Source organism: Oncorhynchus nerka, linkage group LG2, assembly GCF_034236695.1.
Source record: "Oncorhynchus nerka isolate Pitt River linkage group LG2, Oner_Uvic_2.0, whole genome shotgun sequence".
Classification (NCBI taxonomy): Eukaryota; Metazoa; Chordata; class Actinopteri; order Salmoniformes; family Salmonidae; genus Oncorhynchus; species Oncorhynchus nerka.
The window spans coordinates 94,677,868-94,695,578 of record NC_088397.1 but is presented as its reverse complement, the minus strand read 5'-3'; the positions used below and the strand labels follow the sequence as shown (position 1 = coordinate 94,695,578).

General features: G+C 48.7%; 1 protein-coding gene across 2 annotated transcripts in view; it reads left to right on the top strand.

Moving 5' to 3' along the window:
- The window catches only part of LOC115122517 (inositol hexakisphosphate kinase 1-like), a 116,972-nt gene that overhangs the window by 79,754 nt on the left and 19,507 nt on the right, over positions 1-17,711 (top strand). For both annotated transcript variants that reach the window (XM_065004376.1, XM_065004381.1), the window contains exon 5: positions 3,046-3,221. In XM_065004376.1, the coding sequence (XP_064860448.1) occupies positions 3,046-3,221 (176 nt within the window). The remainder of the gene's footprint in view (positions 1-3,045; positions 3,222-17,711) is intronic.

Here is a 17,711-nt window from a genome sequence, read left to right as displayed (position 1 = left end):
GTTGGACTAGTAACCGGAAGGTTGCAAGTTCAAACCCCCGAGCTGACAAGGTACAAGTCTGTCGTTCTGCCCCTGAACAGGCAGTTAACCCACTGTTCCTAGGCCGTCATTGAAAATAAGAATTTGTTCTTAACTGACTTGCCTAGTTAAATAAAGGTTACATTTTTTAATTAATTTTTAAAAATAGGGTTCCATTTGGGACACAAGCCTGGAGTTTGAGGTGCTTCCCGAAATGTAGAAATCACACCAAGGGCACTCCTCGAGAGCTGCACCCTTCTTTCCCAACTGTCAAAGTAGTGTCAGGTTCTTCACTGACCACCTCACCACAGGAACCAAATATTATCAGAATATAATATCATGTTGTACTTAACAATCTGGGGAATTCTTCAACTTTAGTCTACTGTGTGTTTGTCTCAAAAATGGCACCCTATTTCCCTACATAGTGCACTATTTTTGACCAGAGCTCTATGGGCCCTGGTCAAAAGTAGTGCACTATGTAGGGGAATAGAGTGCCATTTTTGGAAGTTGTCCTTTATCTACGATGGCCTGCGAGTGAGCGAGCGGTTGATTGTTTAAGGCGCTTAGTTCAAGTTCACTGTGTACCTGACTGTCGGTCCTTTTTTGTTTGAAATTCTTAGCTGACGTGAGCCCCCATGTTAAAGGAGAACACTGTCCTGTGTCTCTCTCTCACATGTTCAACGGCAGCAGAAACTAGAGACAGCGGGGGGGGGGGGCGGATTGGACTTTCCACTGTGCTCACACATTCTTCTTGCTCCTTTTAGTTGTTTTTTTTGCACACTGAGAGGAAAAAGATTACAATTATATTTTACTGAGACTTGACTCCTGCACGTTAAACGGTTTCATTTGGGTTCAAACGTTAAGAAAACCTAAAGGGGTTGACTGTCTGAATTGTTTTTATATATTTTTTTTCAGTCCTCAAACGTGGTTGAAAGTCGAGTTGAATGTCCACATCTTACCAGGCCATCTGTTTTGTCGATCCAGATGTAGTCCTCTGGCCCAATCACCAATGAAGTTTAATTTAGACCTATAGAATGATCCAGATGTAGTCTTCTGGCCCAATCACCAATTAAGTTTAATTTAGACCTATAGAATGATCCAGATGTAGTCCTCTGGCCCAATCACCAATGAAGTTTAATTTAGACCTATAGAATGATCCAGATGTAGTCCTCTGGCCCAATCACCAATGAAGTTTAATTTAGACCTATAGAATGATCCAGATGTAGTCTTCTGGCCCAATCACCAATTAAGTTTAATTTAGACCTATAGAATGATCCAGATGTAGTCCTCTGGCCCAATCACCAATGAAGTTTAATTTAGACCTATAGAATGATCCAGATGTAGTCCTCTGGCCCAATCACCAATGAAGTTTAATTTAGACCTATAGAATGATCCAGCTGTAGTCCTCTGGCCCAATCACCAATTAAGTTTAATTTAGACCTATAGAATGATCCAGCTGTAGTCCTCTGGCCCAATCACCAATGAAGTTTAATTTAGACCTATAGAATGATCCAGCTGTAGTCCTCTGGCCCAATCACCAATTAAGTTTAATTTAGACCTATAGAATGATCACTATGATGACACATATGCCTGGGGTTTAAAGAATGCTGAACCATTCTAGACCAGAACAGCTTACCACAGAGTAGCACAAGGCTGTGATATAGTGTAGTGGACGACTGTTGGCTGTGATACAGTGTAGTGGACGACTGTTGGCTGTGATATAGTGTAGTGGAAGACTGTTGGCTGTGATATAGTGTAGTAGAAGACTGTTGGCTGTGATATAGTGTAGTGGACGACTGTTGGCTGTGATACAGTGTAGTGGAAGACTGTTGGCTGTGATGTAGTAGAAGACTGTTGGCTGTGATATAGTGTAGTGGAAGACTGTTGGCTGTGATGTAGTAGAAGACTGTTGGCTGTGATATAGTGTAGTGGACGACTGTTGGCTGTGATATAGTGTATTGGAAGTCTGTTGGCTGTGATATAGTGTAGTGGAAGACTGTTGGCTGTGATATAGTGTAGTGGACGACTGTTGGCTGTGATACAGTGTAGTGGACGACTGTTGGCTGTGATATAGTGTAGTGGACGACTGTTGGCTGTGATACAGTGTAGTGGATGACTGTTGGCTGTGATACAGTGTAGTGGATGACTGTTGGCTGTGATATAGTGTAGTGGATGACTGTTGGCTGTGATATAGTGCAGTGGACGACTGTTGGCTGTGATACAGTGTAGTGGACGACTGTTGGCTGTGATATAGTGTAGTGGACGACTGTTGGCTGTGATACAGTGTAGTGGACGACTGTTGGCTGTGATACAGTGTAGTGGATGACTGTTGGCTGTGATATAGTGTAGTGGATGACTGTTGGCTGTGATATAGTGTAGTGGACGACTGTTGGCTGTGATACAGTGTAGTGGACGACTGTTGGCTGTGATATAGTGTAGTGGACGACTGTTGGCTGTGATACAGTGTAGTGGATGACTGTTGGCTGTGATACAGTGTAGTGGATGACTGTTGGCTGTGATATAGTGTAGTGGATGACTGTTGGCTGTGATATAGTGTAGTGGACGACTGTTGGCTGTGATACAGTGTAGTGGACGACTGTTGGCTGTGATATAGTGTAGTGGACGACTGTTGGCTGTGATATAGTGTAGTGGACGACTGCTGTGTTATACCAACTAAACTATACTGTGTTATACCAACTAAACTATACTGTGTTATACCAACTAAACTGTTACAAGAGTACTATTGAATCAAATTAAGTGACACTTTGACTTCCTTTTAAATCTGACCCCTCCCCTGTGTAACTGGTGGGATCTGACCCCTGGTCTCCCACTCAATAATCCAAGGTCTTGACCTTGAAGAGGAATTGTCCTCTTGGACCGAGGTTGCCACTGATTTGTAGTCACAGGCAGGGTGTGAGTCCCAAGAGAGAGCGAGAGAGAGAGAGAATTCCTTGAGTGACTTTTTAAACGTTTAGATAATTAATCTTGGAATAGAGTGTTGTCTCCTTGACCTCTCACCTCTCCCAGAGTTTCTGCTCCTGGAGAACGTGGTTCACCTCTTCAGCTACCCGTGCATCCTGGACCTGAAGATGGGCACGCGGCAGCATGGGGACGATGCCTCGGAGGAGAAAGCAGCCAGGCAGATGCAGAAGTGCGAGCAGAGCACCTCCGCCACCCTGGGGGTTCGTGTCTGTGGGATGCAGGTGAGCCCAGAGTTTTTTTTGTTTTGTTTTTCAAACTTTTATTTCACCTGAAAGTTTTTAAAGCTCTCTCTTTTTTTTTGTTGCAACGGGAGATCTAGCCAAGACAACAGAAAATATATCAGCATAGACTACCACTTAGAATGCATGCCCAATACACTGCTTCCTTCTACATTTGTATGTTCCGTTTGGGTTTCCGTTTATTTATTTATTTATTTCACCTTTATTTAACCAGGTAAGCTAGTTGAGAACAAGTTCTCATTTACAACTGCGACCTGGACCAAGATAAAGCAAAGCAGTTTGACACAAACAACAATAGTTACAATTTTATTTTACCTTTTATTTAACTAGGCAAGTCAGTTAAGAACAAATTCTTATTTTCAATGATGGCCTAGGAACTGTGGGTTAACTAACTGCCTTGTTCAGGGGCAGAACGACAGATTTGTACCTTGTCAGCTCGGGGGTTTGAACTTGCAACCTTCCGGTTACTAGTCCAACGCTCTAACCACTAGGCTACCCTGCCGCCCCGGCAGTGGTTAGCAGATTAACCAAATCTTATTTGTCACATACACATGGTTAGCAGATGTTAATGCGAGTGTAGCGATTTACCACTGGAGTGATAAATGAGCAGATGATGTGTAAGTAGTGATACTGGTGTGTAAAAGAGCAGAAAAGTAAATAAAAACAATATGAGGATGAGGTAGGTAGATGGCTTTACACAGTAGCTACTGCACCATAGATCCCGTACTCAGTATCTCTTCATATTGATCCGACTAACACACCTGTGCTGACACAGAGATCCTACAGCGGTGAGCTGAGCAGGACAGAAGAGATACTGAATATCTTTATCAAGTTACAAATAAAAGAGAACTGGGACAATACTAGAAACTTTATTGTCCGTTTCGGTTGGAACTGAAATTCACCTTCCGTTTCGTCGATCCCAACACACACGTTGAGAGGTACACCGTGAATTACAGGAGGGACGGACGGCGTGGTTGTCATGTTTTACAATGTAGCGCTGGTACACGAGCAGGGACAAGATCCCCAGCATTGATCCCAACGTCCAGATTCACAAGGCCTCCTCCATTACGTGTGGGTTTGGTTCTCTCTCTGACATAAATCGGAATGACTCACCACGTTCTGTTTTAATGTTTACAGGTCTAACCTCTGCACTCTCTGCCTGCATCACAATGGCATCCTAGTCCCTACATTGTGCACTACTACTATTGGCCGGAGCACTATGTAGGGAATAGGTTTTAATTTGGGAAGGAGCCTCTGTGTGTTGTGTAGTACCGGGTGTAGCCTCTTTTCGCTGTGGTTCTATTGTCCAGGTGTATCCTCTGGTTCTCTTCATGGTCCAGGTGTAACTTCTGGTTCTCTCTTTCGTCCAGGTGTAACCTCTGTTCTCTCTATGGTCCAGGTGTGTCCTCTGTTCTCTCGATGGTCCAGGTGTGTCCTCTGGTTCTCTCTATGGTCCAGGTGTAACCTCTGTTCTCTCTATGGTGTAACCTCTAGTCTCTCTATGGTCCAGGTGTAACCTCTGTTCTCTCTATGGTCCAGGTGTAACCTCTGGTTCTCTCTATGGTCCAGGTGTAACCTCTGTTCTCTCTATGGTGTAACCTCTAGTCTCTCTATGGTCCAGGTGTAACCTCTGTTCTCTCTATGGTCCAGGTGTAACCTCTGTTCTCTCTATGGTCCAGGTGTATCCTCTGTTCTCTCTATGGTCCAGGTGTATCCTCTGTTCTCTCTATGGTCCAGGTGTGTCCTCTGTTCTCTCGATGGTCCAGGTGTGTCCTCTGGTTCTCTCTATGGTCCAGGTGTAACCTCTGTTCTCTCTATGGTGTAACCTCTAGTCTCTCTATGGTCCAGGTGTAACCTCTGTTCTCTCTATGGTCCAGGTGTAACCTCTGGTTCTCTCTATGGTCCAGGTGTAACCTCTGTTCTCTCTATGGTGTAACCTCTAGTCTCTCTATGGTCCAGGTGTAACCTCTGTTCTCTCTATGGTCCAGGTGTAACCTCTGTTCTCTCTATGGTCCAGGTGTAACCTCTAGTCTCTCTATGGTCCAGGTGTAACCTCTGGTTCTCTCTATGGTCCAGGTGTAACCTCTGTTCTCTCTATGGTCCCGGTGTAACCTCTAATCTCTCTATGGTCCAGTCTAATCTCTCTATGGTCCAGGTGTAACCTCTGGTTCTCTCTATGGTCCAGGTGTATCCTCTGGTTCTCTCTATGGTCCAGGTGTAACCTCTGGTTCTCTCTATGGTCCAGGTGTAACCTCTGGTTCTCTCTATGGTCCAGGTGTAACCTCTGTTGTCTCAATGGTCCAGGTGTACCCTCTGTTCTCTCTATGGTCCAGGTGTATCCTCTGTTCTCTCTATGGTCCAGGTGTATCCTCTGTTCTCTCTATGGTCCAGGTGTATCCTCTGTTCTCTCTATGGTCCAGGTGTAACCTCTGTTCTCTCTATGGTCCAGGTGTAACCTCTGTTCTCTCTATGGTCCAGGTGTATCCTCTGTTCTCTCTATGGTCCAGGTGTAACCTCTGTTCTCTCTATGGTCCAGGTGTAACCTCTGTTCTCTCTATGGTCCAGGTGTAACTTCTAATCTCGTATCCCCGTGTTGTATGGTCCAGGTGTAACTTCTAATCTCGTATCCCCGTGTTGAATGGTCCAGGTGTAACTTCTAATCTCGTATCCCCGTGTTGTATGGTCCAGGTATCACCTCGTGTTGTATGGTCCAGGTATCACCTCGTATCCTCGTGTTGTATGGTCCAGGTATCACCTCGTATCCTCGTGTTGTATGGTCCAGGTATCACCTCGTATCCTCGTGTTGTATGGTCCAGGTATCACCTCGTATCCCCGTGTTGTATGGTCCAGGTATCACCTCGTGTTGTATGGTCCAGGTATCACCTCGTATCCCCATGTTGTCTGGTCCAGGTATCACCTCGTGTTGTATGGTCCAGGTATCACCCCGTGTTGTCTGGTCCAGGTATCACCCCGTGTTGTATGGTCCAGGTATCACCTCGTGTTGTATGGTCCAGGTATCACCTCGTATCCCCGTGTTGTATGGTCCAGGTATCACCTCGTGTTGTATGGTCCAGGTATCACCTCGTGTTGTATGGTCCAGGTATCACCTCGTATCCTCGTGTTGTATGGTCCAGGTATCACCTCGTGTTGTATGGTCCAGGTATCACCTCGTGTTGTATGGTCCAGGTATCACCTCGTATCCCCGTGTTGTATGGTCCAGGTATCACCTCGTATCCCCGTGTTGTATGGTCCAGGTATCACCTCGTGTTGTATGGTCCAGGTATCACCTCGTGTTGTATTGTCCAGGTATCACCCCGTGTTGTATGGTCCAGGTATCACCTCGTGTTGTATGGTCCAGGTATCTCCTCGTGTTGTATGGTCCAGGTATCACCCCGTGTTGTATGGTCCAGGTATCACCCCGTCTTGTATGGTCCAGGTATCACCCCGTGTTGTATGGTCCAGGTATCACCCCGTGTTGTATGGTCCAGGTATCACCTCGTATTGTATGGTCCAGGTATCACCTCGTATTGTATGGTCCAGGTATCACCTCGTATTGTTAGTTAGTTAGATTACTTGATTACTTGTTGGTTATCACTGCATTGTCGGAACTAGAAGCACAAGCATTTCGCTACACTCGCATTAACATCTGCTAACCATGTGTATGTGACAAATAAAATTTGATTTGATTTATTGTATGGTCCAGGTATCACCTCGTGTTGTATGGTCCAGGTATCACCTCGTGTTGTATGGTCCAGGTATCACCTCGTGTTGTATGGTCCAGGTATCACCTCGTGTTGTATGGTCCAGGTATCACCCCGTGTTGTATGGTCCAGGTATCACCTCGTATCCCTGTGTTGTATGGTCCAGGTATCACCTCGTATCCTCGTGTTGTATGGTCCAGGTATCACCTCGTGTTGTATGGTCCAGGTATCACCCCGTGTTGTATGGTCCAGGTATCATCTCGTATCCCCGTGTTGTATGATCCAGGTATCACCTCGTGTTGTATGGTCCAGGTATCACCTCGTATCCCCGTGTTGTATGGTCCAGGTATCACCCCGTGTTGTATGGTCCAGGTATCACCTCGTATCCTTGTGTTGTATGGTCCAGGTATCACCTCGTGTTGTATGGTCCAGGTATCACCTCGTATCCTTGTGTTGTATGGTCCAGGTATCACCTCGTATCCTCGTGTTGTATGGTCCAGGTATCACCCCGTGTTGTATGGTCCAGGTATCACCTCGTGTTGTATGGTCCAGGTATCACCTCGTATCCTTGTGTTGTATGGTCCAGGTATCACCTCGTATCCCTGTGTTGTATGGTCCAGGTATCATCTCGTATCCCCGTGTTGTATGGTCCAGGTATCACCTCGTGTTGTATGGTCCAGGTATCACCTCGTATCCCTGTGTTGTATGGTCCAGGTATCACCTCGTATCCCTGTGTTGTATGGTCCAGGTATCACCTCGTGTTGTATGGTCCAGGTATCACCTCGTATCCCTGTGTTGTATGGTCCAGGTATCACCTCGTATCCCTGTGTTGTATGGTCCAGGTATCACCCCGTATCCCTGTGTTGTATGGTCCAGGTATCACCCCGTGTTGTATGGTCCAGGTATCACCTCGTGTTGTATGGTCCAGGTATCACCTCGTATCCTCGTGTTGTATGGTCCAGGTATCACCTCGTGTTGTATGGTCCAGGTATCACCTCGTATCCCCGTGTTGTATGGTCCAGGTATCACCTCGTATCCCCGTGTTGTATGGTCCAGGTATCACCTCGTGTTGTATGGTCCAGGTATCACCCCGTGTTGTATGGTCCAGGTATCACCTCGTATCCCCGTGTTGTATGGTCCAGGTATCACCTCGTATCCCCGTGTTGTATGGTCCAGGTATCACCCCGTGTTGTATGGTCCAGGTATCACCCCGTGTTGTCTGGTCCAGGTATCACCCCGTATCCCTGTGTTGTATGGTCCAGGTATCACCCCGTATCCCTGTGTTGTCTGGTCCAGGTATCACCCCGTATCCCTGTGTTGTATGGTCCAGGTATCACCCCGTATCCCTGTGTTGTATGGTCCAGGTATCACCCCGTGTTGTATGGTCCAGGTATCACCTCGTGTTGTATGGTCCAGGTATCACCCCGTGTTGTATGCTCCAGGTATCACCTCGTGTTGTATGGTCCAGGTATCACCTCGTGTTGTATGGTCCAGGCATCACCTCGTGTTGTATGGTCCAGGTATCACCTCGTGTTGTATGGTCCAGGTATCACCTCGTGTTGTATGGTCCAGGTATCACCTCGTGTTGTATGGTCCAGGTATCACCTCGTGTTGTATGGTCCAGGTATCACCTCGTGTTGTATGGTCCAGGTATCACCTCGTGTTGTATGGTCCAGGTATCACCCCGTGTTGTATGGTCCAGGTATCACCTCGTGTTGTATGGTCCAGGTATCACCCCGTGTTGTATGGTCCAGGTATCACCTCGTATCCTCGTGTTGTATAGTCCAGGTATCACCCCGTGTTGTATGGTCCAGGTATCACCTCGTATCCCCGTGTTGTATGGTCCAGGTATCACCTCGTATCCTCGTGTTGTATGGTCCAGGTATCACCTCGTGTTGTATGGTCCAGGTATCACCTCGTGTTGTATGGTCCAGGTATCACCTCGTGTTGTATGGTCCAGGTATCACCCCGTGTTTTATGGTCCAGGTATCATCTCGTATCCCCGTGTTGTATGGTCCAGGTATCACCTCGTGTTGTATGGTCCAGGTATCACCTCGTGTTGTATGGTCCAGGTATCACCCCGTGTTTTATGGTCCAGGTATCATCTCGTATCCCCGTGTTGTATGGTCCAGGTATCACACCGTGTTGTATGGTCCAGGTATCACCTCGTATCCTTGTGTTGTATGGTCCAGGTATCACCTCGTGTTGTATGGTCCAGGTATCACCTCGTATCCCCGTGTTGTATGGTCCAGGTATCACCTCGTGTTGTATGGTCCAGGTATCACCTCGTATCCTCGTGTTGTATGGTCCAGGTATCACCCCGTGTTGTATGGTCCAGGTATCACCTCGTATCCCCGTGTTGTATGGTCCAGGTATCACCTCGTATCCTCGTGTTGTATGGTCCAGGTATCACCTCGTATCCTCGTGTTGTATGGTCCAGGTATCACCTCGTGTTGTATGGTCCAGGTATCACCCTGTGTTGTATGGTCCAGGTATCATCTCGTATCCCCGTGTTGTATGATCCAGGTATCACCTCGTGTTGTATGGTCCAGGTATCACCTCGTATCCCCGTGTTGTATGGTCCAGGTATCACCCCGTGTTGTATGGTCCAGGTATCACCTCGTATCCTTGTGTTGTATGGTCCAGGTATCACCTCGTGTTGTATGGTCCAGGTATCACCTCGTGTTGTATGGTCCAGGTATCCCCTCGTATCCTTGTGTTGTATGGTCCAGGTATCACCTCGTATCCTCGTGTTGTATGGTCCAGGTATCACCCCGTGTTGTATGGTCCAGGTATCACCCCGTGTTGTATTTTCCAAGTATCACCCCGTGTTGTATGGTCCAGGTATCACCTCGTGTTGTATGGTCCAGGTATCACCTCGTATCCCCGTGTTGTATGGTCCAGGTATCACCTCGTGTTGTATGGTCCAGGTATCACCTCGTATCCCTGTGTTGTATGGTCCAGGTATCATCTCGTATCCCCGTGTTGTATGGTCCAGGTATCACCTCGTGTTGTATGGTCCAGGTATCACCTCGTATCCCTGTGTTGTATGGTCCAGGTATCACCTCGTATCCCTGTGTTGTATGGTCCAGGTATCACCTCGTATCCCTGTGTTGTATGGTCCAGGTATCACCTCGTATCCCTGTGTTGTATGGTCCAGGTATCACCTCGTATCCCTGTGTTGTATGGTCCAGGTATCACCTCGTGTTGTATGGTCCAGGTATCACCTCGTATCCCTGTGTTGTATGGTCCAGGTATCACCCCGTATCCCTGTGTTGTATGGTTCAGGTATCACCCCGTATCCCTGTGTTGTATGGTCCAGGTATCACCCCGTGTTGTATGGTCCAGGTATCACCTCGTGTTGTATGGTCCAGGTATCACCTCGTATCCTCGTGTTGTACGGTCCAGGTATCACCCCGTGTTGTATGGTCCAGGTATCACCTCGTATCCTCGTGTTGTATGGTCCAGGTATCACCTCGTGTTGTATGGTCCAGGTATCACCTCGTATCCCCGTGTTGTATGGTCCAGGTATCACCTCGTATCCCCGTGTTGTATGGTCCAGGTATCACCTCGTGTTGTATGGTCCAGGTATCACCCCGTGTTGTATGGTCCAGGTATCACCTCATATCCCCGTGTTGTATGGTCCAGGTATCACCTCGTATCCCCGTGTTGTATGGTCCAGGTATCACCCCGTGTTGTATGGTCCAGGTATCACCCCGTGTTGTCTGGTCCAGGTATCACCCCGTATCCCTGTGTTGTATGGTCCAGGTATCACCCCGTATCCCTGTGTTGTATGGTCCAGGTATCACCCCGTGTTGTATGGTCCAGGTATCACCCCGTGTTGTATGGTCCAGGTATCACCTCGTGTTGTATGGTCCAGGTATCACCCCGTGTTGTATGGTCCAGGTATCACCTCGTGTTGTATGGTCCAGGTATCACCTCGTGTTGTATGGTCCAGGCATCACCTCATGTTGTATGGTCCAGGCATCACCTCGTGTTGTATGGTCCAGGCATCACCTCGTGTTGTATGGTCCAGGTATCACCTCGTGTTGTATGGTCCAGGTATCACCTCGTGTTGTATGGTCCAGGTATCACCTCGTGTTGTATGGTCCAGGTATCACCTCGTGTTGTATGGTCCAGGTATCACCTCGTGTTGTATGGTCCAGGTATCACCTCGTGTTGTATGGTCCAGGTATCACCTCGTGTTGTATGGTCCAGGTATCACCCCGTGTTGTATGGTCCAGGTATCACCTCGTGTTGTAAGGTCCAGGTATCACCCCGTGTTGTATGGTCCAGGTATCACCCCGTGTTGTATGGTCCAGGTATCACCTCGTATCCTCGTGTTGTATGGTCCAGGTATCACCCCGTGTTGTATGGTCCAGGTATCACCTCGTATCCTCGTGTTGTATGGTCCAGGTATCACCTCGTGTTGTATGGTCCAGGTATCACCTCGTGTTGTATGGTCCAGGTATCACCCCGTGTTGTATGGTCCAGGTATCATCTCGTATCACCGTGTTGTATGGTCCAGGTATCACACCGTGTTGTATGGTCCAGGTATCACCTCGTATCCTTGTGTTGTAATGTCCAGGTATCACCTCGTGTTGTATGGTCCAGGTATCACCTCGTATCCCCGTGTTGTATGGTCCAGGTATCACCTCGTGTTGTATGGTCCAGGTATCACCTCGTATCCTCGTGTTGTATGGTCCAGGTATCACCTCGTATCCTCGTGTTGTATGGTCCAGGTATCACCTCGTGTTGTATGGTCCAGGTATCACCCCGTGTTGTATGGTCCAGGTATCACCTCGTGTTGTATGGTCCAGGTATCACCTCGTATCCCCGTGTTGTATGGTCCAGGTATCACCCCGTGTTGTATGGTCCAGGTATCACCTCGTGTTGTAAGGTCCAGGTATCACCCCGTGTTGTATGGTCCAGGTATCACCCCGTGTTGTATGGTCCAGGTATCACCTCGTATCCTCGTGTTGTATGGTCCAGGTATCACCCCGTGTTGTATGGTCCAGGTATCACCTCGTATCCTCGTGTTGTATGGTCCAGGTATCACCTCGTGTTGTATGGTCCAGGTATCACCCCGTGTTGTATGGTCCAGGTATCACCTCGTGTTGTATGGTCCAGGTATCACCTCGTATCCCCGTGTTGTATGGTCCAGGTATCACCCCGTGTTGTATGGTCCAGGTATCACCTCGTATCCTTGTGTTGTATGGTCCAGGTATCACCTCGTGTTGTATGGTCCAGGTATCACCTCGTATCCTTGTGTTGTATGGTCCAGGTATCACCTCGTATCCTCGTGTTGTATGGTCCAGGTATCACCCCGTGTTGTATGGTCCAGGTATCACCTCGTGTTGTATGGTCCAGGTATCACCTCGTATCCTTGTGTTGTATGGTCCAGGTATCACCTCGTATCCCTGTGTTGTATGGTCCAGGTATCATCTCGTATCCCCGTGTTGTATGGTCCAGGTATCACCTCGTGTTGTATGGTCCAGGTATCACCTCGTATCCCTGTGTTGTATGGTCCAGGTATCACCTCGTATCCCTGTGTTGTATGGTCCAGGTATCACCTCGTGTTGTATGGTCCAGGTATCACCTCGTATCCCTGTGTTGTATGGTCCAGGTATCACCTCGTATCCCTGTGTTGTATGGTCCAGGTATCACCCCGTATCCCTGTGTTGTATGGTCCAGGTATCACCCGTGTTGTATGGTCCAGGTATCACCTCGTGTTGTATGGTCCAGGTATCACCTCGTATCCTCGTGTTGTATGGTCCAGGTATCACCTCGTGTTGTATGGTCCAGGTATCACCTCATATCCCCGTGTTGTATGGTCCAGGTATCACCTCGTATCCCCGTGTTGTATGGTCCAGGTATCACCTCGTGTTGAATGGTCCAGGTATCACCCCGTGTTGTATGGTCCAGGTATCACCTCGTATCCCCGTGTTGTATGGTCCAGGTATCACCCCGTGTTGTATGGTCCAGGTATCACCCCGTGTTGTCTGGTCCAGGTATCACCCCGTATCCCTGTGTTGTATGGTCCAGGTATCACCCCGTATCCCTGTGTTGTCTGGTCCAGGTATCACCCCGTATCCCTGTGTTGTATGGTCCAGGTATCACCCCGTATCCCTGTGTTGTATGGTCCAGGTATCACCCCGTGTTGTATGGTCCAGGTATCACCTCGTGTTGTATGGTCCAGGTATCACCCCGTGTTGTATGCTCCAGGTATCACCTCGTGTTGTATGGTCCAGGTATCACCTCGTGTTGTATGGTCCAGGCATCACCTCGTGTTGTATGGTCCAGGTATCACCTCGTGTTGTATGGTCCAGGTATCACCTCGTGTTGTATGGTCCAGGTATCACCTCGTGTTGTATGGTCCAGGTATCACCTCGTGTTGTATGGTCCAGGTATCACCTCGTGTTGTATGGTCCAGGTATCACCTCGTGTTGTATGGTCCAGGTATCACCCCGTGTTGTATGGTCCAGGTATCACCTCGTGTTGTATGGTCCAGGTATCACCCCGTGTTGTATGGTCCAGGTATCACCGTGTTGTATCCTCGTGTTGTATAGTCCAGGTATCACCCCGTGTTGTATGGTCCAGGTATCACCTCGTATCCCGTGTTGTATGGTCCAGGTATCACCTCGTATCCTCGTGTTGTATGGTCCAGGTATCACCTCGTGTTGTATGGTCCAGGTATCACCTCGTGTTGTATGGTCCAGGTATCACCTCGTGTTGTATGGTCCAGGTATCACCCCGTGTTTTATGGTCCAGGTATCATCTCGTATCCCGTGTTGTATGGTCCAGGTATCACACCGTGTTGTATGGTCCAGGTATCACCTCGTATCCTTGTGTTGTATGGTCCAGGTATCACCTCGTGTTGTATGGTCCAGGTATCACCTCGTATCCCCGTGTTGTATGGTCCAGGTATCACCTCGTGTTGTATGGTCCAGGTATCACCTCGTATCCTCGTGTTGTATGGTCCAGGTCATCAGGTATCCCCGTGTTGTATGGTCCAGGTATCACCCGTATCCCGTGTTGTATGGTCCAGGTATCACCTCGTATCCTCGTGTTGTATGGTCCAGGTATCACCTCGTATCCTCGTGTTGTATGGTCCAGGTATCACCTCGTGTTGTATGGTCCAGGTATCACCCTGTGTTGTATGGTCCAGGTATCATCTCGTATCCCCGTGTTGTATGATCCAGGTATCACCTCGTGTTGTATGGTCCAGGTATCACCTCGTATCCCCGTGTTGTATGGTCCAGGTATCACCCCGTGTTGTATGGTCCAGGTATCACCTCGTATCCTTGTGTTGTATGGTCCAGGTATCACCTCGTGTTGTATGGTCCAGGTATCACCTCGTGTTGTATGGTCCAGGTATCCCCTCGTATCCTTGTGTTGTATGGTCCAGGTATCACCTCGTATCCTCGTGTTGTATGGTCCAGGTATCACCCCGTGTTGTATGGTCCAGGTATCACCCCGTGTTGTATTTTCCAGGTATCACCCCGTGTTGTATGGTCCAGGTATCACCTCGTGTTGTATGGTCCAGGTATCACCTCGTATCCCCGTGTTGTATGGTCCAGGTATCACCTCGTGTTGTATGGTCCAGGTATCACCTCGTATCCCTGTGTTGTATGGTCCAGGTATCATCTCGTATCCCGTGTTGTATGGTCCAGGTATCACCCGTGTTGTATGGTCCAGGTATCACCTCGTATCCCTGTGTTGTATGGTCCAGGTATCACCTCGTATCCCTGTGTTGTATGGTCCAGGTATCACCTCGTATCCCTGTGTTGTATGGTCCAGGTATCACCTCATATCCCTGTGTTGTATGGTCCAGGTATCACCTCGTATCCCTGTGTTGTATGGTCCAGGTATCACCTCGTGTTGTATGGTCCAGGTATCACCTCGTATCCTCGTGTTGTATGGTCCAGGTATCACCCCGTATCCCTGTGTTGTATGGTCCAGGTATCACCCCGTATCCCTGTGTTGTATGGTCCAGGTATCACCCCGTATCCCTGTGTTGTATGGTCCAGGTATCACCCTGTGTTGTATGGTCCAGGTATCACCCCGTGTTGTATGGTCCAGGTATCCCCGTGTTGTATGGTCCAGGTATCACCCTCCCGTGTTGTATGGTCCAGGTATCACCCCGTGTTGTATGGTCCAGGTATCACCTCGTGTTGTATGGTCCAGGTATCACCTCGTGTTGTATGGTCCAGGTATCACCTCGTGTTGTATGGTCCAGGCATCACCTCATGTTGTATGGTCCAGGCATCACCTCGTGTTGTATGGTCCAGGCATCACCTCGTGTTGTATGGTCCAGGTATCACCTCGTGTTGTATGGTCCAGGTATCACCTGTGTTGTATGGTCCAGGTATCACCTCGTGTTGTATGGTCCAGGTATCACCTCGTGTTGTATGGTCCAGGTATCACCTCGTGTTGTATGGTCCAGGTATCACCTCGTGTTGTATGGTCCAGGTATCACCTCGTGTTGTATGGTCCAGGTATCACCTCGTGTTGTATGGTCCAGGTATCACCTCGTGTTGTAAGGTCCAGGTATCACCCCGTGTTGTATGGTCCAGGTATCACCCCGTGTTGTATGGTCCAGGTATCACCTCGTATCCTCGTGTTGTATGGTCCAGGTATCACCCCGTGTTGTATGGTCCAGGTATCACCTCGTATCCTCGTGTTGTATGGTCCAGGTATCACCTCGTGTTGTATGGTCCAGGTATCACCTCGTGTTGTATGGTCCAGGTATCACCCCGTGTTGTATGGTCCAGGTATCATCTCGTATCACCGTGTTGTATGGTCCAGGTATCACACCGTGTTGTATGGTCCAGGTATCACCTCGTATCCTTGTGTTGTAATGTCCAGGTATCACCTCGTGTTGTATGGTCCAGGTATCACCTCGTATCCCCGTGTTGTATGGTCCAGGTATCACCTCGTGTTGTATGGTCCAGGTATCACCTCGTATCCTCGTGTTGTATGGTCCAGGTATCACCTCGTCCAGGTATCATCCTCGTGTTGTATGGTCCAGGTATCACCTCGTGTTGTATGGTCCAGGTATCACCCCGTGTTGTATGGTCCAGGTATCACCTCGTGTTGTATGGTCCAGGTATCACCTCGTATCCCCGTGTTGTATGGTCCAGGTATCACCCCGTGTTGTATGGTCCAGGTATCACCTCGTGTTGTAAGGTCCAGGTATCACCTCGTGTTGTATGGTCCAGGTATCACCCCGTGTTGTATGGTCCAGGTATCACCTCGTATCCTCGTGTTGTATGGTCCAGGTATCACCCCGTGTTGTATGGTCCAGGTATCACCTCGTATCCTCGTGTTGTATGGTCCAGGTATCACCTCGTGTTGTATGGTCCAGGTATCACCCCGTGTTGTATGGTCCAGGTATCACCTCGTGTTGTATGGTCCAGGTATCACCTCGTATCCCCGTGTTGTATGGTCCAGGTATCACCCCGTGTTGTATGGTCCAGGTATCACCTCGTATCCTTGTGTTGTATGGTCCAGGTATCACCTCGTGTTGTATGGTCCAGGTATCACCTCGTATCCTTGTGTTGTATGGTCCAGGTATCACCTCGTATCCTCGTGTTGTATGGTCCAGGTATCACCCCGTGTTGTATGGTCCAGGTATCACCTCGTGTTGTATGGTCCAGGTATCACCTCGTATCCTTGTGTTGTATGGTCCAGGTATCACCTCGTATCCCTGTGTTGTATGGTCCAGGTATCATCTCGTATCCCGTGTTGTATGGTCCAGGTATCACCTCGTGTTGTATGGTCCAGGTATCACCTCGTATCCCTGTGTTGTATGGTCCAGGTATCACCTCGTATCCCTGTGTTGTATGGTCCAGGTATCACCTCGTGTTGTATGGTCCAGGTATCACCTCGTATCCCTGTGTTGTATGGTCCAGGTATCACCTCGTATCCCTGTGTTGTATGGTCCAGGTATCACCCCGTATCCCTGTGTTGTATGGTCCAGGTATCACCCCGTGTTGTATGGTCCAGGTATCACCTCGTGTTGTATGGTCCAGGTATCACCTCGTATCCTCGTGTTGTATGGTCCAGGTATCACCTCGTGTTGTATGGTCCAGGTATCACCTCATATCCCCGTGTTGTATGGTCCAGGTATCACCTCGTATCCCCGTGTTGTATGGTCCAGGTATCACCTCGTGTTGAATGGTCCAGGTATCACCCCGTGTTGTATGGTCCAGGTATCACCTCGTATCCCCGTGTTGTATGGTCCAGGTATCACCCCGTGTTGTATGGTCCAGGTATCACCCCGTGTTGTCTGGTCCAGGTATCACCCGTATCCCTGTGTTGTATGGTCCAGGTATCACCCCGTATCCCTGTGTTGTCTGGTCCAGGTATCACCCCGTATCCCTGTGTTGTATGGTCCAGGTATCACCCCGTATCCCTGTGTTGTATGGTCCAGGTATCACCCCGTGTTGTATGGTCCAGGTATCACCTCGTGTTGTATGGTCCAGGTATCACCCCGTGTTGTATGGTCCAGGTATCACCTCGTGTTGTATGGTCCAGGTATCACCTCGTGTTGTATGGTCCAGGCATCACCTCGTGTTGTATGGTCCAGGTATCACCTCGTGTTGTATGGTCCAGGTATCACCTCGTGTTGTATGGTCCAGGTATCACCTCGTGTTGTATGGTCCAGGTATCACCTCGTGTTGTATGGTCCAGGTATCACCTCGTGTTGTATGGTCCAGGTATCACCTCGTGTTGTATGGTCCAGGTATCACCTCGTGTTGTATGGTCC